The sequence below is a fragment of the Pangasianodon hypophthalmus genome, chromosome 9, assembly GCF_027358585.1.
Source record: "Pangasianodon hypophthalmus isolate fPanHyp1 chromosome 9, fPanHyp1.pri, whole genome shotgun sequence".
In the NCBI taxonomy this organism is placed as follows: Eukaryota; Metazoa; Chordata; class Actinopteri; order Siluriformes; family Pangasiidae; genus Pangasianodon; species Pangasianodon hypophthalmus.
Window position 1 is genome coordinate 5,181,870 of NC_069718.1, and position 24,054 is coordinate 5,205,923.

Below are 24,054 nucleotides of genomic sequence, written 5' to 3' on the forward strand. Positions count from 1 at the left end.
TTTTCAGCGCGCGGAGGTTTAGACCTCACAGAGCCGTGCGCGCGCCCGAGAGAGAGCTGAGTCCTGAGGAGAGAGGTAAGAGTTTCACTGAGAATATATGCGTTTTATAGCTTTTAAACACAAAGGAAGAAACTCTTACACTTCACTTTCTACTGGAGTTACACAACGGAACCACTTGCAACTGTTTTTACTTTTCCTTTCTTTTTTTTTTGTTTTTTTGGGCAAGGTGCACGCGCCCATCAAAATAGACACATAGCTATAATAAGCTGTTTATTATAAATATGATGTGCTCATGTGTACAAAAATGTGCATGCTTTTTTTTAAAAAACAGTGAAAAATCTTTAGATGTGGTGCAGACTATGTAATGCACTGTAAAGTATTTTACATGTATATATATAAATATATATATATATATATATATATATATATATATATATATAGAACCTTTAAAAGCCTTATAGAAGAATAATTTAAAGGTAAAAGAAGTAAACAGTAAAAGCTATCAAGCAAAGCAATGTAATGTAATTTGATGTATCATCTTAGCCTGTAGTTTTAAGTCATATTTTTATTAAGCTTTGCTTTCTGAATAACACAGTGTTACCCTACTTGACCTTTTCAGAGAAAGCTTCCTAAAATTTTCAGTGCACATGCTTGGGTCTAAACTGCAGAAAAAAAAAAAGTCTTGTGTGATCATAATTCATGATTCTAACCCATTAAATGCATAACACAGCCTCATTTCCCCTCTGCCTTATCCGCTTTCCTTCCTTTTCCTTTCTGAACGCCAGTCTTTTTTTTTATTGTCATTTTTTTATGTGTAGCTAGAGTTACATAACAAAATAAAATCTAAAGAAAATATAGGTTAGAAAATAATATAAGAAAATGTATTTTATAATTGTGTTAATCGGCAAAATGTGAGCGTGACATGCCATTATCTGAGCAGATCATCTCTCTGTTAGATATGAACCAAACCACAGGCTTTAAGGGATAAATCTCAAGATGATCTTAATGTCTTAATCGTCATGTTTAATTTGTTAATCCAAATGGCCTCAGAGAAGTTCAGTGCATTGACTCTAATGTATTTGACACCCGTGTGATGTTATCAGAGCCCGATTCTGTGTTTAGTCACACAATAAGCAGGAAAAAGCCAGTTATTTCTGTCTATGGAATTTTCTGCGGCTTCCTCTTTTCTCTCCCCGTCTCCACTTTCTCAAATTCGCTCACATTGTCTTCCAGCTGCAGTTCGTCTGAGCGCTGAGTGGATCTGACAAAATCACAAACACCCGGACGTTATTTTGAGCTATGAAGTAAAAGAAGAATATATACAAATATGAACCAAAATTATAAATGGCTAAATATCAAGCCAAAGTGTTATGGAAATAGTTTGCTGATAGCCAGGACTGATTCTGGGCTCTAAGCGACACACACAGGCACTTGTACACTCACATAATCCAAGCCTAATGACAAACGGATTAAAAATGTATTGTTATTTATTAACACAAAAAGTTTCTGTATGGAGACGTTTTCTGTAAGGATACATTTATTTAACATTTATGGAAGGAGTCTCCAGTGTCAGTGCTTTGCACTGGTGGAGCCCTCAGTGCCCCAGTGGTCAAAATAACCCTCTGGGGTTAGATAAAATGTGAGAAAGTTCCCTTAGAGTAGAGAAAACTTGATGAAGTGCCCTAGTGGCTGGCTTTTAAATGGAAAAAAATGTGATGAAGTGCCCTCATGGGTGCCACTGTGTGCAAGGAAACATGATGAAATGCACGCTAGGGGATAATATGTGATGTAGTGCCCTATAGGCTCCCCTGTGCACAAGGAAACATGGTGTAGTGGCCTATAGGCTCCCCTTCTTTATAAAAACATGATGAAGTGCCTTCTAGGATGCTGCTCTGTGTGAGAAAGTGTGATGAAGTGCCAGCTAAGGTGTCTCTCCAGTGGAGAATATCTTATGTAGTGCCCTATAGGCTTCCTTATGTTTGAGGAAACACGATGACATGCCCTGTAGGATGCCCTTCCAGTGGCGGATACATGATACAGTGCCCTATAGGCTCCGCTACTTGTGAGAAATCAAGGTGACGTGTCCTCTACGGTGCCTTACCAGTGAAGAATATGTGATGCAGTGCCCTATAGGCTCCCTTATGTGTGAGAAATCATGATGAAGTGCCTTCTAGGTGTTCCAGTGTGCAAGTGAATGTGCCCTCTAGGGTGGTAAAAAGAAAGAAACATGAGTTAATGAGTTAATTTTTTTACCTCTGCCCCTCAGACATACACAGTTTTCTTATAAAAATAGGCTACAGTGAAAAGGTAAGCTATCTTTCAAGCTAGCTGACAGACTGAAGCTAATAACATGACTACCTGACTACATTATTTTAAAAAATAGTATATGACTTTGAGATTAAACTGGTGATTAAAAGTTCCAGTACTTTGTGCAGTGGAAAAAAAAAGCCTATATGGATACCACTCAAGAGACAAAGTTAACAAAATTTGTCATTGTATCAGCTATGTGCACGTAGACAGTTTATCTGATCAGTTCGCATCACTGCTCAAGATTTATTGTTTCCCTGAGGAGAACTCGTAACTCACAGTTTAAACCATAACACGCGATCAGTCTGGATTAACGATGGATTAACGTTATTACCTCCAGTAAACCACCAAATCCACTGCTGTGAAATATTTGGTGCAATTTAAACAAACTTCTGTTTTTTTTTCCACTCCGTTTTTGTACTGTCGTATTTGGTTTGAGTCCGGTGAGTCCGAGGATCTTTCTGGAAGCCAGCTCAACTCTTAGGCATGTACGCTGAGGGCTACATTTACGTGGGAAACCAGCATTCCACCATTTCATCCACTCCCAGTTAAACACAACCTCAGAGATGAATAGGGTACAGGCAGGACTGTCATCTTCACCGCAACATACCAGAAAGCCTCAGCTACTACGCTAGCGCTGGACTAATTACTGAACGTGGTGCCTTCAGGATACAACACGATACAGCAGCTTGAACACACGTGCGTTGCAAGTAACACAACTGTGTAGGACAACAGCAGAGTGCAAAGAAAGTAAAACAAGTCACGCAGAGTACAATAAACACACAGCACAGTATAAACAACTGCACACTAAATGCACACTAACTACACATCCAGCTGCAGCATGAGTGTGTGTGAAGCTAAGCAGACTATCTGTAGTTTACACGTATTACTGCTTTTCCCAGTAGTGTGTCGTTAAAGCACACTGACCAAGCCCTGAGCTGGGACCAAAAATGCCTGAATGCCTAGGCGGATAAAGCCCCTGCTTGGCCACATGAAGCACCCAGAGCCCGTTTTGGCAGCCAGAACTTCTGCTTGGGCAGATAAGGTCCCTGCATGGGCAGATGAAGCCCCTGCTTCGACAGACAAAGCCCCTAAATTCCCTGCTTGGGCAGATGAAGCCCTTAAAATCCCAGCTTTTGACAGATTTAGCCTCTGGAACCCCTGTGTGGGTGGATGAAGCCCTTGATTGAGCAGATTTTGCCCCTGGCACCCCTCCTTTGACAGACAAATCCCATGCTTGGGCAAATGATGCCCCTGAAGTATATGCTTAGGCAGATGAAGCCCCTGCTTAGGCAGGCAAAACCCATGTTTGAGCAGAAGAAGTTCCTGCTTTTTGGCCTCTGTTTGGGCGGATAAAGTCCCAGCTTGAGGAGATAAAGCCCTTTTGGGCAGATGGACAGATCAGACCCTTATTTAGGCAGATGAAGCCTCTGCTTGGGCAGATAAGGCACCTGAAGCTCTTGCTTGGGCAGAAGAACCCTCAGCTTGAAGCACCTGGAGCCCCTGTTTTGGCAGACGGAGCCTCTGCTTGTGCAGATAAAGCCTCTGCATGGACAGATAAAGTTCCTGCTTGAGCAGATGAAGCACCTGGAACCCCTGTTTTGTAAGATAAAGCCCATGTTTAGGCTGATAAAAACCCCTGTTTGGCCAGATGAAGCCCCTGCCTGGGCAGATGAAGCCCCTGCTTGGGTGTTAAAAGCTCTTGCTTGGTCAGATAAAGCCCCTGCTTCAGCTGATGAGCACATAATAAATGGTACGCTGTAAATATGTTAATATAAGTTACCTAGCTAACGTTAACTTTAGGTGGATGTTATTTTTGTCCTGTAATTTGTATATTTGTTGTTTGTTTGTTTGTTTATGCTGCTCCTGCTTCGCTGGGACTTAAATAAAGTGGCCTCTTCTGGATCTGGGAGCTGGCGCTTGAGGTTTTGTTAGTTGTCTGAGGCGTCGGAGAAGTTACCGTTACTGTTTACACAGCGAGTTTAAATGTGACACAAACCAGCAATTGAAAGGTGACATGTTGTCTCGACCCAGCCCATTCCCCTCCTCTTCTGCTCTCCCACATTTCCAAAGTGCATGATGTCACTTTTTCTTTGCGCCCCATGAGCCAAGACGTAAATAGTTTCCACTTGCCTCCTGCAACCTGCCGTTAAAGAGCCCGAACGTGGCGGCGTAAACAAGACACACAACTTTGTAAACTCGTTTAGCACAGCTGTTGGCGTATGAAAAATATTTAGCTTTTTTTTCCGCTCTGTTGCTTTGTGGAAAGATCCAGAGGTCACATTTTACATGGAGACAGACCAGTGAAGCTAAATACGATGATGTCATGACCCCAAATTTAAACATAAACTGAAATCAAAACAGTCTTTTTCACGTAAAATGCAACTACTTTGTTCTGCCTCTAAATCTCTGGGTTTTTTTAAAGCATCGGTGTGTGAGGGTTTTAAAAAATAACTTATCGTTTCATGTAATGTTTTGATGAGCCCCTCGTAATCGCTTAGCAATGTGTGATAACACTATCTTTATTTTCTGACCAGTACCATAGTAATGCCATGACTCATATCCCAATAAAAAAACTATGGAAACTTCGGGTGAATTTAAAAAGAGCAAATCTGTGTGTGTGTATGTGTGTTTGTGTTTGGAGGTATCATAAGAGGTGTTAATGGTTAATAGTGTGTGTGAGAATGAGGGCTGGGCGATATGACAAAAATATCAAATCACGATACTTGACATTTCTGCGATACACAATGTGTATGACGATATATAATTTAGCTAACAAACGGTCCGCAAAACAGTAGTAAAGTAACAAAAACCGTTAAACTGAGTTTGACGATACTTTTCCTTAATGCCTACAAAGACAAAGAAGATTAAGTTTTTTTCACATCAACAGTAAGTTGATGATAAGATTAAGTTTTTTTCACATCAACAGCATCCATTCAGCACCATTAAAAGTAAAAAAAATACATCACCATACCAATAATATCTCCGAAAAGTTTATTGCATAATCATTTATCACGATATTGATATTATATCGATATATCGCCCAGCCCTAGTGAGAATTCATACAAATATATTTGTTATATATTTATTGCTTCTTTGTTCCTGTTTTAACCGAACGCTTCATTGTCGGAGCTCTGCAAAGAACTTCACACAGCTTTTACACTGTGTATCATAAACTGTGATGTGACGACAAATCTAAATCAGATTCCAAACATCCTCACGTTATTCCCACGGATTCACTCGGAATTACGTCACACTGCAGAAGATGAATGTGTCCGAAATTCCGTTTTGTATTTAATTATAAATATCTGATGAGACACTCGGGCTGATGAGTTCACACAAAGTACATAATCGACTACTGGGAACATATCTGAACTGAGACATGTACACACACACACACACACACACACACAAAGCTCCCAAGATTGACCCTTGTATAGCGGATTTTTCGAGCAGTAGAAACCACTAAACCACACGACTCTTTGTTTAGTTCAGTAATTGACGTCTTTCTCCCTGAACTCTCTCTGAAGTCTGTGTGTGTGTGTGTGTGTGTGTGTGTGTGTTTTTCTCTCTCTGATGTTGGAATGTGATTTTTTTTTTAAAAAAGAAGGAGGAGGAAAACTGTTTGGACTTTATTGTTTTTGAGCATGGGGGGTAGTGTGTGATCCTCGTTCACTGACTTTCTGATCACAGCTAGAATATGCAAATATAATACAAACACACACACACACACACCCACGCACAAACACACATGCGCACGTTCCTTCATGCACCATTAACACTCATCCTTTCCAGTTCATGTGTAATGAGTAACGAGGAACACAGAGTGAAAACCTGTCAAGCTTGTTGTGTGTCTGTACTTTTTTATTGTTTGTGGTGTTTTCTGTACAGGCTGAGAGGACACACACACACACACATACACACACACACACATACTTTCAATGACATTAAACCATAGATGGATGGTGGATGAACTCGATGTAGAAATACTGATATTACAGTTTATCAGTGTATCAGTCGATTCCTGTCCTGTGTTCAGTGAGCTGTGTAAAGAGCATTGATGTCTGATTTTGTTCGTGAGCCGGTGTGTGTGTGTGTGTGTGTGTGAAGACCTGCCACTGTACACACTCCAAAAAGCACATTAGTGAAAGATTTACACATGGCTTGGCTCTGTAGAACACAGGAAAAAGAGCGCTCGCAGAGATTTCCTCTACAAAAACTAAAAATATTCTCCGGCTCTTTCTGAAATCTGGACACTGCACTCTGTTTAACGTGCACTTGAGATGGAGAAGAGTTTTCAGAGTGAATTAAGGTGAAGTGAGAGAGACAGACGGAGAGAGACAGAGAGAGTTTGACACTCACCAGCTCAAACAGTGGCTGCATTCAGAGATGGATGACTTTATGCTGCTCTTAAACGCACCATTAAACACCAGAGCTGCTCCTGGAGTAAACGGAGCGAAACCACAACACACACCTTCTTCCTGCTCAGACCCGACATGGAATAAATTCATAACAGCAATCAAATCATTGAGTTGGAGAGCAAGCCAAAAATGCTTTACACTGTAGTAATACTAAGACACAATTAAAGTTAAATTAAATAATAATAAAAAAAAAACTTTAAAGGGTAGGAAAGAGAAGAGTAATATTGCGAGTAGGGGTGAGTGATATGACAAAAATATTCTATGACGATACTTCTGTGATACTCGATATATTCATTCACTGAGCACTTTATTAGGAACACCTGTACACCTACTCATTCATGCAGTCATCTAATCAGCCAATCGTGTGGCAGCAGTGCAATGCAGAAAATCATGCAGCTGCAGGTAATGTTCATATCAACCATCAGACTGGGGGAAAACATGTGATCTCGGTGATTTTAACCCTGGCATGATTGTTGGTGCCAGAGGGGCTGGTTTGAGTATTTCTATAACTGTTGATCTCCTGGGATTTTCATGCACAACAGTCTGTGTAGTTTACTCAGAACGGTGCAATAAAGAAAAACATCCAGTGAGCATCAGTTCTGCAGACAGAAACACCTTGTTGATGAGAGAGGTCAATAAAGAATGGCCAGACTGGTTTGAGATGACAGAAAGGCTGCAGTAACTCAGATATCCACTCTGTACAATTGTGTTGAGCTGAAAAGCATCTCAGAATGCACAACACATCAAACCTTAAGGCAGTTATAGATGGGCTACAACAGCAGAAGGCCACATCAGGTTCCACTTCTGTCAGCCAAGAACAGAAAGCTGAGACTACAGTGAGCACATGCTCACCAACACTGAACTGCTGAAGAGTGGAAAAATGTAGCTTGGTCTGATGAATCTCGATTTCTGCTGAGGCTCACAGACGGTAGGCTCAGAATTTGGTGCCATCAGCATGACTCCATGGACCCAACCTGCCTTGTGTCAACAGTCCAGGCTGGTGGAGGTGGTGTAATGGCGTGGGGAATGTTTTCTTGGCACACTTTGGGCCTGTTAATACCAATCAGTCATGGCTTGAATGCAACAGCTTATTTGAGTATTGTTGCTGATCATGTGCATCCTTTCATGGCCACAATTTACTGTCTTCTAATGGCTACTTCCAGTATAATAATGCATCATGACACAAAGCAAAAATCGTCTCAAACTGGTTTCATGAACATGACAATGAGTTCAGTGGTCTTCAGTCCTTCCCAGTCACTGGATCTGAATACAATAGAACACCTTTGGGACGTGGTAGAACCGGAGATTCACAGCATGAAAGTGCACATGGAAAATCAGCAGGAACTGTGTGATGTAATCATGTCAACATGGACCAGAACCTCGAAGGAGTGTTTCCAACATCCTGTGGAATCCATGCCATGAAGAATTGAGGCTGTTCTGAGAGCAAAGGGACTGAGAGCCTTGCCCAGTATTAGTATGGTGTTCCTAATAAAGTGCTCTGTGAGTGTATAATGATCTATAGGTTTGCTTACAGTTCTGTACAGTAGTATATTTTATAAATAAAACTGTAAAAAAATTCAGATCAAGGCTCTAGTGTCCACAAAATTAAGTGATTTAATGCGAAAAAAGAGGGAAAAATAAAATTCTGTAATAATTTACATTTTACAATTTTAAAATCCAGTACTGTGTGAGCAAAAATGTCAACGACTAAATAAAAAGATATCACGATACCCGCAATATCTCAGAGTGTATTGTGACATAATTTTTTTCTTTTAAAATTTATATCAGCCATTATGAAGATTTGCTGAAAGTCCTCACGGACAACTCCATATGTTTTAAATTCCATTGAAATATTAAATACTGCTTGCCTTTCTAGAATTCGCGCTGTGTGCTCATAGAGTTATTATTGCCCCTAGTGGTCAAAAATGAGAACTGCAACAATGCTAATAGAGCTCCGTTGGGGCAGGTTTCATACTGCCCCATGCTCAGAGGAGAAACAGCATGTGTAACACGTGAGTAAAGGGTGTAACATCGGTGTGCTTTTAATTCAGGTCAAACCAAATAACTGTCGTTCTTATTCAAGGCATGGATCAAAACCCAGACAGGCACAAACACACAAGGATAATTCATATTCACGAAACCAGAAAACATGTGAGGGTTGAAACCAGGAAGCAAGCAGAAACAAAGAACAGAACACGGGAAACAAAGGGCTTGAATCTACTGACACACAGGCACAATAAGACTTTGTATCAAACTGAGAAACATGAGGATATAAATAGACAAGTTAATCAGAAACTAATACAAAACAGGGACAATCAGGACACAATACAGAGATCAACCAGTGACAGGACAGGGGTGGAGACAAGACGCAAATGCACATGTAAGTGTAAACAAAGAAGCAAATACCCTGAGAGGAGGAATTATGTGATATAATGACAAAGTTGCCAGCTTGGGAGAAGTTCTTGAGTTATAGCAAATAATCAGAATGAAATCTAATAAATTTCAGTAAACAAAGGAAAAGTGTAAGTGCAGACAGTTTATGATGTAATGTATCATTTCTCTTGTAAGATTTATTGTAAAGATTAGCAGAAGGAAAGAGGGATCATGGAACGGATAATGTCCGTACAGCAGAAACACGTGGAATATTTGTTTCCTCATACAAAGACTTTTCCAACTCACTTTTTTTGGGCTAGTTTGAGGTGTTCTGTTGGTTTTTTGAGATGTAGTTGGGCTGGAATTTTTGCTGAAGCATGTCAAGCCTGGTTAATGATATCGCCTCGAACGCAGTTGAACAAGGGTACGTCTAAACACTTCGGTTACCGGAGGTGACAGAATCGCACACAAAAATCAAACGGAAAATGTAACAAAACGTACAGATAGGTATTCAGGCACAAACAGCTTGCTACGTCTGTGTTTTATTGGTGTTATTGGTGTGAAAGTGAGACATGCTGTATGATGATAAATATAAAGATGGTGGCACTGTTCCGGATGGAGTCTGTAGTTTTTTTTTTCTGTAGTTTCGTAATGGCGACAGTGTCGATACTGTTGTCATGTCGGTTTACAGTTCTGAGAGCGCTGTGTAAGCAATAAAGGAAAGCTGTTACACCTGTGTGCACCATTTAGGAAGATTTATTACCCCTCTCTTACAGCTTTTAAAAAGGTTATGGAAGAAAAGGGCTTTTTTTTCCTCCGTGGCACTCTGCGCAGTGTTTCCATTCTGCCAGCTCGGGGTGACACCAGAATGAAATGTCAAGAGTTTGGAAAGAAACAAAAGGAAGGACAGAAAGAGGTCTGGTCATCATTTGTGTCTGTATCTGGCATTGTGTAGAAGCTGAAAGCTCTCAGAGTGAATGTGTATGACACACACACACACACACACACGCACAGAGATTGAGGTTCGGGGCACTCACAGGCTTTCTGTTTTAATTTGCTATAGATAGCTGTAGAGATGATGCTTTGTATGTGTATGTAATTAGGAAATAGCTTCGGTCAACATTTCTGCATTCTCTGCATTTCTTTTGCGGCTTTCACAGACTCTCAAACTCTCCTTCTGGCATTCTGAACTTCCTGTTGTATATTTGTGCCTGTCTTTTCCTTACAGGCAGTATGACAACGAACATAACTGGAGGGAAATACACACACACACACACACACACACACACACACACACTGCCATCTGATTTTCTCATGGTTTACACAACTCGAACAGCCATAATAATCACGTTTACATTCACGTTTATTCGCTTGGCAGATGCTTTTATTCCAAGTGACTTACAAGTGAGGCACAATCCAGTCCAGCTGTTTAAATAGCGGGTGCCATGTACGAGACTGAATTTCCACCAGCTGTCCTGAAAACAAGTGCCAGAAGAAGAAGAAGATAAATAAAGGAGCAGCAGCCCCAAATGTGAATAAAAAGTTCCTGGCATTTTAATAAGTCAGCTTACATAAATAGTACCGAAACATGGGAAGATCAAACAAATGATCGTCCTGTGGTCTTTTCAGGAATTAATTATAACAGATATACAAAACCCAGTTAGTCTTTATAGTGTAGCAGCTACAGTGTAGTATAATATAGTAGAATGGTAGAATGCTACACGTTAGCTTCGATACTTACGATACTTAAGTGTTAGGTTCGCTTCAGATCATTTTACCTCACATTTTGTTTTTATTATTTTCAGTATATTCACCTGAAATCAGTTACAGTTTGTTACTCGTCCCATTTTAGCAATAATATAGATATGATATCTAACCATTATACTCGCTATAACAGTAGCTAGCATTACAGTTAACAGCTGTACGGCCTACAAGGGATAAATTCATCTGATAATGTGGATGAACACAGCATTTTTTTTTGTCTTTAATGACTAATGAAATAATAACTAATGCTGGAAACTTTTTGCGGTCAGGGACCATAAAAAAAAAACAACACAGACCTCCATATTGGGGAAATGTGTAGCATCTTTTTATTTATTTTAATTTTGGAGCAACTTTTAATTCCTAAAATTCCTTAACACCTAAAACATATAGATTCTAAATGCTTAATAACCAATTTTTTTTAAATTGCAATTAAATTTGGGTTTATGCTATTCATGCTCATTTCTAAATTTCTTAATATTATTATCTTTATAACAGGAGGTGAGTCTTCCTGTAATGTTTTTTTATTTATGCTTTTAACATGTCCTGTCTGCTGACATACTCTAAGTTTTTTTTTTTTTAGTAAAAATGTTTTTTTTTTTTCTCTCCGCCTGCAAAGATGCCCTTGTTAGCAACATTGGGTGACATTTTAGCGAAGAAATAAGCAGAGCAAAAGTCCAATGTGTGTGCTGCGTGGGTAAAGAATGAGCAAATACCTCCAGAACATTCTAGCAATTTCCAGCATGATGTCACTATAACAAATAACGGACAAGTTTATCAGCAAGCTGCTTTGGAGGAAAGCTTTACTCAGTTCCGTTCTTAAAGCCCGCAGTGACGCTAACACTCATGTAGATGTTGATGCAGAGAATGAAATATGACAGAGAGATACGAAATTCCAGGACTGACCAAGTAACTGAACTCCTACTCATGATAGTGTGTGTTTGTGTGTGTGTGTGAAATGTTCTGCTGGTTCACTAGCCTTTAAACAGAAGATTTATACTGTGTACAGATACGCATGAAATACTTTCTGTACTATGTACACTAGTCATTTCAGACATTTCAATCCAAACATCATTCACCTCCACCATCTCTGAGTTCTGCATCTTCAAAGCAAATACGCATGAGCATACGTATACAGTGATAATACATGTTTATGATTAATAGGATGGCTACAGTATGACACACTCAAGCCAGCAAGTGAAGACTCACCGTCTGTGGGTTGTTTAGACTAATGCACTCTGATATGCAACTTACTCATTCTGAGAGTGAGGTGGGAATACACCCTGGATGTGACATCGGTCCATCACAGGGCAATTTACTGTACCTAATCCAGAGAACCGGGAGAACATGAGCAACTCACAGACAGTAAACAGCTCAGGATTGAACAGCAGCTGTGAAGCAGCGATGCTACCACCACCATGCTACCATATTTGCAAAGTATACATTGTATAATTCCAAGCAATTATATTAAAAAAAAAAAAAAGTTTTGGGGGGAATTTGGGGACCTTCAATTGTGGTCACTGGCTAAAAAATGTTGAGAACACTTTATAGTGTTTTTTTTTTTTTTTTAAACAAAAAGCTTAGACTAAAAACATTATTAGCTGATGGTGATGTTCTGGCCTTCAAATAACTTTAAGCCTTCAAATGGTTTATATTTGTTTATAATGGCACTATCCGGTGTCACCTAGATGAAGATGGGTTCCCTTTTGAGTCTGGTTCCTCTCAATGTTTCTTCTTCATGTCGTCTCAGGGAGTTTTTCTTTGCCACTGTTATCTCTGGCTTGCTCGTTAGGGATAAATGTATAAATATAAAATTTATATCCTGGATTTATATATTTCTATAAAGCTGCTTTGTGACAATGTCCATTGTTAAAAGTGCTATACAAATAAAATTGAATTGGTTATTTACTGGTTATAAATGGAGTACCTGAATATATCACTACCTGGTGGCTGAGATTTTTGTTTTGTGTGTGTGTGTGTGTGTTACAGGTTGTGAGTGAGCGTGGATCAGGATGAGTGACCAGTTTAGCTGTGAGAACTGTAAGGAGTCTCTATACGGGAGGAAGTACATCCAGGTGGACGACGTCCCTCACTGCGTCCCCTGCTATGATCGTCTTTACGCCAACATCTGCCAGGGCTGCAAAGAGCTCATCGGACACAACTCGCGGGTCGGTGTGTGTGTGTGTGTGTGTGTGTGATCAGTTTCGTTCTGGTGTACAGGCGTTTGTACATGAGTGTGTGTACGATTGGATTTCTGTTAACATTTGATTCAAACTTATTATTATATCATCAAGTTATATCACCTAGGTGTGTGCCATAAGTAGTGTGTGTTTGTAGGTTTGTGTGTATGTGTGTGTGTGTGTGTGTGTGTGTGTGTTTGGTTCAGTACAGCCTTGTGTTGATTTAATTCACACTTTGGAGGATTATGCCATGGCGTCATTATATAAACACTTTATCTTGTGCAGAGCTTCTGACCGTTAGGAATGCACTCGAGTACAATTACACACAACTAACGGCAATAATTAATCATAACACAATCAATGTCTGAGTAAATTTGTTTAATGTTTGTTTTAAACTCACAACTTCATCAAATACATTTTACATTAATTGAAGATGAATAATAAATAATGAATTGGAAGTGATTCTAGAAATGGAGCCATGATGTTCTTTTAACATTTTGTGATTGGTTACAGTTGTCTTTTGAGTGGGAACTGTGTTCTGATTGGTTACAGGGGCATGAGGGTTGGGAACTGTGTTCTGATTGGTTACAGGGGCATGAGGGTTGGGAACTGTGTTCTGATTGGTTACAGGGGCATTAGGAGTGGAAACTGTGGTCTGATTGGTTACCGGGGCATGAGGAGTGGAAACTGTGGTCTGATTGGTTACAAGGGCATGAGGGTTGGGAACTGTGATCTGATTGGTTACCGGGGCATGAGGGGTGGAAACTGTTGTTTGATTGGTTACAAGGGCATTAGAGTTGGGAACTATTATCTGATTGGTTACATGGGCAGACAGGAACTGTGCATTAGGGTTGGGAACTGTGGTCTGATTGGTTACAGGGGCATTGCTACGCTTTAAAGCGATTTAAAGCACTGATGCTTGCCTACAAAGCCATAAACAGACCAGCACCTACTTATCTCAGAGCACTTATCACACTGCACCTCGTCCCCTCCGATCCTCTAGCACTGCTCGACCGGTCCCACCATCTCTCAGCGTACAAAAAAAGGCATGCATCAAGACTCTTCTCTGTTCTGGCACCTAGACGGAACTTCCCCTATATGACCTATTTCTTCATGAAGTACTTAAATTAGCACATTTTCTTTTTAAAAACTGTGTGGTCTGTATGCTTCACTTACTATATTTCCTCTCCAACAGTGTTTTTATACTGATTATTAGGTATTCTTAGTCCGTGACCTAGTGAACCAGTATTAGGATGAATTTATCGATAGAAACTCCAAAGCACTTCTGTAAGTCGCTCTGGATAAGAGCATCTACCAAATGCCAAGATGTAAAATGTAAATAACCATGTAAGATGTAAATTAGGGGTGGGAACTGTGGTCTGATTGGTTACTGTGACTGTAAGACTGCAGTTTAATTAGCTACAGTTACATTTTGGGTTGTACCCCTACATTTGAAAACTTTGAAAAAGGTAACACAGAGAAGTGTTTCTTTACTTTTTAATCAACATTGTTCACTTTTATACATTTCTTTATTCACTTATTTATGGCTCACTTGCATTTTAATGGCATCGCCTTGCTGCATATATCAAGAAGGCCATTATTTCACAACACCCCACTTCGTGTCATAGTGAAACCCGAACAACTGACACCTAGTCAGTTTGTAGGCTTGATGTGAGCATTGTTGGCAAAAAGTTGCTTAGATTAGATGTTTAGTACATTCATGACTAAACATTGAAATCTTTCTTTCTCTTTGACTCTGGACCTCCTTGTTTTTTTAAGGGTTCTTATCTTATATTTCTGTGATGTTTGTAAGTGGAAAATAAGTCTTTGCTCTCAAACAATCTAAATAAAGCATTGTGTCTTTTGGGAGTTGTAGTGAACAGATCTCATGATCACCCAACCAGCTGTGCGTACACAGAAAAAAATACAAGATCTTTTAGAGGTAACACCTCTTTGTTGAAAGGTCAACTAGTTCCATGCAAACATAAAAACATTGAACATGATCTGTGCTCTGGATAAATCTTTGGCGAGAGATCTCCATAGAAACACGGTGATCCACCACGTCACTGTCACTGCTGCACTACGAGCCAGTGAGTGTGGATACAGTGCTTTGCATAAGTATTCACCCCCTTGAACTTTTCCACATTTTGTAGTGTTACAACCTGGAACTGAAAGGAAATCACTTTTTACCAGCTGATTTACTCAATAATTGTGACTCAATGCTTAATTTAAAAAAGTTGGTTGGTTGCAAAAGTATTCACTTCCTGGGTCAATATGTGGTAGAACCACCTTTGCAAGTCTTCTGGGATGTGTCTTTGTCAGCTTTGCACATCTGGATCCTGATATCTTTGCCCATTCAGGCTCTGTTAGATTGGATGAATCCCAGCAGTTTTCAAGTCCTGAGACAACCTCTCAATCAGATTGAGGTCTGGGCTTTTACTGGGCCATTCAGGTTCTTGGTTTTGAACCACTCCAATATAGCTTTGGCAGTATGTTTAGAGTCATTGTCATGTTGGAAATTTAAGCTATGCCCCAGTTTAAGGTTTCTTGGAGACTGGATCAGGTTTTCCTCTACTCTTGCCTTGTATTTGGCTCCATCCGTCTTCAACCCTGACCAGTTTCGTAGTCCCTGCTGATGAAAAACATTCCCATAACATGATACTACCACCACCATGCTTCACTATGAGGATTGTGTTCTGAGGGTGATGAGCATTGTTGGGTTTGCACCAAATCTGGATTTCTCCGGCTCCTTCAGAGTTACACTTGGCCTCTTGGTTGCTTCTCTTTGGCTAATCCCCTCTTTACCCAGTCATTGTTTTTGGTGGACGGCCTCCTCTAGTCAGAGTCACGGTTGTGCCATGTTCTTTCCACTTTTTACTACATTATTGTTGCGCTGCTGTTTGTTGAGATAAGTTCTCTAACAAACTCCATGTTCTTCCATGCACATGTGTATTTATATTGAGATCTCGTGACACTTTGCACACAGGTCAACTCCATTCAATTAATTATGTGACTTTTGATGGCAAACTAATTTAGGTGTTTCACAACAACAGGGATCTATAGTTATGCAATCACAGCTTTTTTTATTAGCAAATAATTTTGTAAGCTATATTGATTTTCCTGTCACTTCAATATTAAGGCTTATTTTGTGTAGATTTATGACATATAGTCTTTTTGTTTTGACTTATAGTTTTTTTGTGTAGATTTATGACATATAGTCTATAATTACAATTCAGTTGCAGGTTGTACCATTTCAAAATGTGGAATAGTTCAAAAGATTGCCTGAGAACCTCAAGAGAAACCACCACATTTACACAGCCAAGCTGAGTCATGCTTTTCAGTGAATTAGCGCCATAAGTGTGTTTTGTGTATGTGTGTTTGTAGGAGTTGTACTACGATGACCACCACTACCACGAGGAGTGTTTCCGCTGCTCCCGCTGCAGTCGCTCGCTTGCAGATGAACCTTTCACCTGCCAGGATGAAGCGCTTCTGTGTAACGACTGCTACTGCAGTGAGTTCTCCTCCAAATGTGTGGCCTGCAACAAGACCTTCATGCCAGGTACGTAATGCAACAGCTGGACTGCTGGCTCACGCAGGGAGATACCATTACAGGTGGGGGGACAGGGTAAAGATTCTGGGTGTTCTTGGATCAGAAGAATGGTGGTTGGTGTTAAGTTCACCACACAAACAGACAGGTGAGGCGTAAGGAGTTTCCATGACTCAGGTGGGACAGCGTGATTAGGACTGGATTGACTTGCAGAGCTGCACTCGTTTGCCCACAGGGCTCACATTACTCCCAACTGACACACGAACGAGTGACGACTAGCATGACACATTAGAGAGCGAGACAGAGAGAGAGAGAGAGAGAGAGAGAGCGAGACAGAGAGAGAGAGAGACAGACTGGATGTTCTGTCCCTGTCCCATGTCTCAGGTGCATATCTGTGACCAGGTGAGTCATACTGCAGTATCAGTTTCATCATTTCACACATACGCAGTGAAAGTGTATAATCAGAGCAGCAGCTGCCTGTGTGCTGACTTCTGACTAATTGCCTGCGTGTGTGCCTCTGTACATGTGTGTGCCTGTCATCTTTCTTTCTTTCTTTCTTTCTTTCTTTGCTGTTTTGTTTATTTATTTACATCTCATTCTATATTACGTTTATTTGTCTTTCTATTTTCTTTCTTTCTTACTCCGTTTGCTTCATTGCCTATTCATTTCTTTCTTTTTGATTCGTTCATTTTTTCTTTTTTCTTTTCAGTTCTTCTTTTCAATATTTTTCTTTCTTTGTATTTGTTTGTTCTTTTGTTTCTTTGTTCCTTTATTATAATTTTTGCTCCTTCAAATTATTTTTCTGTTGTTTTATTTGGTTGTTTATGTCTCTTGCTATACTACATTTTTTCTGTCTTTCTATTTTCTCTTTCTTTCTTACTTTCTTTCTTTCTTTTATGATTTTCTTTTTCGGCTGTTTTATTTGATTGTTTATTTCCCTTTCTATATTTAATTTTTCTCTCTCACCATTTTCATTCTTTCTTTGTTTGTTTGTTTGTTTCTTTCTTTCTTTCTTGTTTTATGTTTTCTGTTTTATTCTTTTTCTTTCTTCCTCCTTTTTGTTTATTTCTCTTTGGCACTCACTCACTCACTCAGTCACCCAACATCAGTAGGCGCTTTATCCCGGTCAGGGTCACTGTGGATCTCGAGCCTATCCCAGGATAACAGAGTGTGATGCAGGAATACACCCTCGATATGTCTATTTGTCTTGCTATATTACATATGTGTCTATCTATCTATCTATCTATTTTCTTCAAAACCAAGTTAATGCTGTAAAGATAGAGATGATGATGATGATGATGATGACAATGATGATACAAATGTATGGTGAAGATCAGGTGATGTATTTGTGCAATATCCTATAGCCATACATGGGCAGCACACCACCTATTACATCACTTCCTGTGTGAGAGGTGACACTCTCCAGATCCGAGTGTATCAGTGGAGTAAATATGAATGGAATGAGCAGAACATGTATTTATATAGGCTGGGCACATACTCCACCTTCTGGAGGTGTTAAATTCTTTATTAGGAGTTCCTCATAACTCCAAAAACAGTCACACTGCGTTTTTCTTTCTTTCTTTCTTTCTTGTTTCTTTGTAAAGCCTTTAAAAAAATAATCATAAATCATAATGTTAAAAAATGATATCGTTTTTTTTCTTTCTAATTCAATAAATGTCAAATCCTAGAGTATTAGTGAAAACTCTCTTTCTTTCTTTCTTTCTTTACATTTTTTCTTTTTCTTCTCTTTCCCCTCTCAGGATCGAGGAAGTTGGAGTACAGTGGCTCTACCTGGCATGAGGAGTGTTTTGTATGTTGTGCGTGTCAACAGTCTCTGGGCTCGCAGTCTTTCATCCCCGATAAGGATCAGTATTACTGCGTGCCCTGCTACGAGAGACGCTTCGCCCCCCGCTGTAGCCACTGCAAACAGGTCTCACACACACACACACACAGACACACAGACAAACTCACACACACACAAACTCACACACAGACACACACACACATACTTTTACATAAATATAAGTACCTAGCAGGTGCCCATTCACTTACCAGCCATTTCTGACTGTGTGTGTGTGTGTGTCTGTGTGTGTGTGTTTCAGATCCTGCTGCAAGGTGGGGTGACGTACCGGGACGAGCCGTGGCACAGGGAGTGTTTCCTGTGCTCGGGCTGTAAGATGCAGCTGGCTGGTCAGCCCTTCACCTCTCAGGGGGACAAACCTTACTGCGTCAAGTGCTTCAGCTGCCTGTACGCACAGAAATGCACCGCCTGCAACAAGGCCATCACAGGTAGGTGTGTGTGTGTGTGTGTGTGTGTGTGGTGTAATGCAATGCCACTATCTGTATCTATATATATATCTGTTTACTGCTCCAGATCTGTATATGCATTTAAACCCAAAGTGGGTGTGGCTTAACTGTAAGGTTTTTATTTATTTTTTTATTTTATTTTATCCCAGTTTCTAGGTAATTTGCTCATTGCAGTTTTCACACCCAGCAGCCAGCTTTCCCTATTCACAAGATCCGAGGCAAGGTGGCGTAACACACTTGTAGGAAAGTGCTATCTGCCCTCTTCCACATACGTGAGCTCACGGAAGCCTATAATTGGCTAGTGTCACTGTGATTGACAGAGGAGAGAGAGAGAGTATGCCCCTCCCACCCTGATAGCATGGCCAATTTCGCTCTCTTGGCTCCCGGCCACAGATGGCTGTTGCATTTTCGGAATTCAAACTCAAGATTTCCTCAAAACAGGGCGAGGGCTTTTCTGTTGCACCACTCTGTATTTTCCAACGAATTTTGTTGGCTCTGTTTCCAGAAATATGAACAAACTTGTAGCATAATTTAAACCATTATGAACTTGAATGAATGAGTGCTGTAAATACATCGTCATGTTAATGAACGGGGTTTTTCTTTGTCCAGCGAGCTTCATATCTAACCTCCTGTGTGAAAGTAAAACCATTATGTGACCTTTTTGGCAAGCTTTCTGTAAAAAAAAAAAAAAGTGTGCCTACTAGTCACATCTGTTTAGAGCACATGATCTGTTCACTGTGAATAATATTTTTGTATATTTGTGTGTGTGTGTGTGTGTGTGTGTGTGTGTGGTTATGAAAGGCTCTGAGCGCGTGTTTGATTGTAGAAAGGTAGGTCTATACTGGATGTGAGGCTGCATGGCTCTGCGTGCCGGCTACTCATCATGAACCTCTCTCTTTCTCTCTTTCTCTCTCTCTCTCTCTTTCTCTCTTTCTCAGGTTTCGGTGATGGAAAGTATGTTTCCTTCGAGGAACGTCAGTGGCATCAGTCGTGCTTTAAGTGCTCCGGATGCTCTGTCTCTCTGGTCGGAGCCGGATTTTTCCCCAACGGCTCAAAGATCCTGTGCAAAGACTGCAACAACTGAGACACTTCTCTCTGTGTGAGTGTGTGTGTGTGTGTGTGTGTGTGTGTGTAAAACACTGATCAGGTGTTGGAGATACAGCCAGATGAATGCTGACGTTCTTCTTTTTTTTTATTCAGCTTTGCTTTTAAAAAAATGTTTTGAGTCATATAATACAGTGTGTGTGTGTGTGTGTGTGTGAAATTTGTTTATTATTTCAAAGCAGTGTTTGTGTAGAATAAATAATTCACGCTATAGTAATCATTCACAGTGAGATCACACGTTTTTTACTGTTAAAGGAGCAAAATTATATTCTATGTAACACCAGTGATTTATTTTGCGAATATTAAATTTTGTTTACAGTTCCTACGATCCAGTTTTGGCAGCAGTTTCTTCTTAAAAAACATTCTCCAGTATAAATCTGATTAGGGGGCGTGGCTACGCATGACTTTAGTTAGCGATGTCACAAAATAAGCTAGACGAATCACGGGTGATATGCAAATTACCAAAGAATAATGAGATTGTGAGAAACTTTTAACCAGTAGAACCAGTGTGCTGGCTAGCTAACTTAGCTAATATTATACTTTTTTGATAAGCAAAACCATGGTTGTTATGGTAACAGAGTATTTGAATGCTTTTGGCTGCTATTGAATAAATCACTGAGGATACGATGATGTAAATCTGACTAATAGTTACAAAGAGTTAGCTGGTTAGCTGTTTCAAAGTTGTATTTTCGCAAATCCGAGCATATTTAAACAAGTTTAAATGAGTGTTTTTGGGGTTTTTTTGTATATAAACCTAGATTAAATGTAGGGCAGTTAAAGTATAGTTTCCAAACTGTAACAGTTTATGAGCTGTAAACACACGCACACACACACACATAGCACCGTTAGCGTACACTTCTTAGTTTGCTAACAAAACAGTAACAATGTGTTGACATGCAGCTCAAGAAGTCATATTTTTGTCATGGAAAGACAAATGGTGGTTAAATTTGTGAGAACACTGTTGCTAGGCAACTAGGAAACAAGGATGCCAAGCAAAATAGCTAATGACTGAGGTAAACGATTTAGCCAGCTAGCACACAGCTGTTAGTCACACAGAAAATTCATAGTAACAGTAGAAGTGACACCAAATCATCAGCAATGTCAACATTTCCCTCAGAGGTGTTGATTAATTACTAAGTAAATACTCCTGATAGCTAAAATTATCCTATAATTATACTTAGCATTGACGGCTAAACCAGCTTCCATCTTTGCCTCTATGAGAAACGTAAACAATTAGCTGATGGAAGATGATGATTTACAAATAAATACGATCTACCTTCGACAGACCTCGTGTAAAAATGAACTTAAAAGTAGTTTTATTAAAGGCCTCAAAGTATTTAAGGAAGAAGACAACCTCTCCCCCACCTTTCAGTTATCTTCTAGCATTTTCTTTGTGTGAAGCTGCCGTGTAGTATATCAGCACAGCAGAATGTTAAATGGATTTCAGATTTCCTATCATATTCCACATCTAATGATTTTACCTGAGCAAACATACACATCAAATACCATTTAAACCTGACTTACTTAACCTGCTTTGAGCAGTCTTGCTGAGCGTGACGAACCACATTCCAACAGGCAGTTAACATTTCAGTCACATACGAGTGCAATCTTCATGCTCTCTTGTCGAGTTGTGTGTATTTCAGCCTGTAAATTAGCCTTAAGTGTTTTGAATGTGTCACTGATGTAGATTACTGAAGACATTCTCACAATACTCACATGTAGACGTCGTTATTATCTAAACCTACATTCACGTTACAAGCCTTACTGCTCAAATCCATTTTATTCCACCATAAAGGTTTATATTTGTGTTTGTAAGTGACCTGTAGGTCACGTGTGTCTCCTGAGGACCCCAAATTCTAGTGTTGCTAGCTTATTAATATATTGCTACTTCTTTTTTAAAAACACTGTCTTGCTGAGTGATAACAGCTAGCAGACTAAAATTAATTATAAAATCTTTTCATAAAACTCTTTACAAAAGTATATTAGCATAACAAGTATATATGCTTGCTCAAAAATAAGCTAGCTAGCATTATGACACATTTAACAATGTTAGAACAGCTAGCTTGCTAGCAAAGGCATTAGAAATAAGGAATGAAATGCAGTTAGTTGGCTAGCATTACACAAAGGCATTGTCACTGGAGTGGCTAAAGATGAACAGCTCTTAGTGATGTTAAAAAGTAGGATGTTACGTGTATTTAGCTACCTAATTGTGAAGCTAGTGAGCTGTTTTTGACTCCAGATAGCTAAAATTACAACATATTTAGCTAGTTATCTATGACAGTAATGTATATCTACTGCAAACAAAAAAACCCTGTGTAGGATAAGCGGTACGAAAGATGGAAGGATGGATAGATGTTTACCAAAATAAGCCGGCTTGCATTAGCCTACTAATAAATCAGCTAGCTAGCCATTAAAGTATCTTAGCTAAACATAAAGAGCTAGCGAGCTAGTAGTGCTGTTAGAAATAAGGTATGAAATGCAGTTAGTTGGATAGCATTACAACAGTAGTTAACTGAGAAGCTAGCTAGTTGTTTGTCATGTGACTGAAGTCAACCATTTAGCTAGCTAGCATGTAGCTGTTAAGCGTTCCATGGAGACAATGTAAGAATGCGAATGAGACAAAATAGTCAGGAATATCAACATTTCTCTCTGACGAATTCCTGAGAAAAGACTCCAGATTGCTAAAATTACTCCGTAATTAGTTAAATATCTGATTTGGTAATGTATAGCTACTGTAAAAAATAAATAAATAAATATGTAAAATTGTAAAACTGGCTTATTTAGGACATTATATAATAGTAGCTAGCTGACTGAAATTTCTTGAAAAATTCATTGTAAAATGGACAAATACTAGCCAGCTATTTATAATTAGCTATCATGCCCCAGTTACAGCTCTTCTAGCCAACACGTATTTAATAGAATGCACAATAGAAACACAAGATATCTATCTTTAATCAACACTTTCTCATATTTTATTGATTTAAAATATATTTTTTAATTCATGCTAATCTGGACCACGAGCATTTGGAGCACTTGAGGCACGTAACGTGAAAGTAGGCTTCATATTTGCACATCTGTAAAAATGTATTCTGCATTTATTTCACAAGAAGTTCCAGTCATCTGTCAGTTCTGTTGTTAAATGTTTAAAGTTTGCGATATCTGCATGGACGGGTAACACGTTTATCCTCATATACGAATAATGTTGCACTTTCATTACGATGCCAGTTCAGCGTGTAAACATTGCGGTTCGAAGCGTGTATAATACAGCGGGAGGGAATAACGCGTCTCTGGGATCACAGTAACAACACGAGAACAGGAGCTGTTAATACACAACAAAGTAAAAGTGAAGAATTTATTCTATTATACAGTATATAACATCAAATTAAAAAAAATAAAATAAATAAATACAACGTGTGCGCTTGTGTGTGGAAGGATAACTGCATTATATGACTTTTTTTATTCCTGATTTAAATTTTTTGAAATGCTTTACTCGTGGTTGTGAGTTTCAGTGCTTTAATGCGAGAATTAAAATCCATTTATTTTAAATAAAATATAAATTAGACATAAAATATAGTACAGACATATAAAAATGTAAATATAATCGAAACGCTGTCAGAAAGTGAAACTGCATGCAAAGAAATGGCTTTATGTTGTGTCGTATTGTATTGTGTTATATTGTGTTGTTGTGTATTGTATTCTATTTTTTTGTATTGTGTTGTAGTATATTGTGTTGTATTGTATTGCATTGTTTTGTATTGTGTTGTAGTTTATTGTATTTTATTGTGTTGTATTGTGTTATACTGTGTTGTACTGTGTTGTGTTGTAGTGTATTGTAGTGTATTGTGTTGTGTTGTGTTATATCGTGTTGTATTGTATTGTAGTGTATTGTATTGTGTTGTATTGTGTTATACTGTGTTGTACTGTGTTGTACTGTGTTGTAGTGTATTGTAGTGTATTGTATTGTGTTGTGTTGTGTTATATTGTGTTGTATTGTGTTGTAGTGTATTTTATGGCATGCTTATACAATAAAAACAAGTATTAAATCTGCAGAACT

The 24,054-nt window shown here is 39.2% G+C and overlaps 1 protein-coding gene across 2 annotated transcripts; it reads left to right on the plus strand.

Annotated features, from left to right (window-relative positions):
- On the plus strand, positions 1 to 24,052 carry fhl3b (four and a half LIM domains 3b). 2 transcript variants are annotated; one of them, XM_026947326.3, is made up of 6 exons: positions 1 to 75; positions 12,852 to 13,030; positions 16,427 to 16,601; positions 18,350 to 18,519; positions 18,692 to 18,878; positions 19,835 to 24,052. In XM_026947326.3, exons 2-6 carry the CDS (start codon positions 12,875 to 12,877, stop codon positions 19,978 to 19,980), a joined length of 834 nt encoding a protein of 277 aa, XP_026803127.1. In that variant the 5' UTR covers positions 1 to 75; positions 12,852 to 12,874; the 3' UTR covers positions 19,981 to 24,052. The 2 variants fall into 2 exon arrangements, with proteins under 2 accessions (XP_026803127.1, XP_053093088.1); XM_053237113.1 differs by lacking the exons at positions 1 to 75; positions 12,852 to 13,030; positions 16,427 to 16,601 and adding an exon at positions 17,523 to 18,101.
- The last annotated feature ends 2 nt before the right edge of the window (positions 24,053 to 24,054 follow it).

Coding starts and splice junctions, on each gene's coding strand:
- fhl3b (XM_026947326.3), top strand. CDS start 12,875: ATGAGTGACCAGTTTAGCTGTGAGAACTGTAAGGAGTCTCTATACGGG. Junction 18,520..18,691: donor GCTGTAGCCACTGCAAACAG/GTCTCACACACA, acceptor TGTGTGTTTCAG/ATCCTGCTGCAAGGTGGGGT. Junction 18,879..19,834: donor CTGCAACAAGGCCATCACAG/GTAGGTGTGTGT, acceptor TCTCTTTCTCAG/GTTTCGGTGATGGAAAGTAT.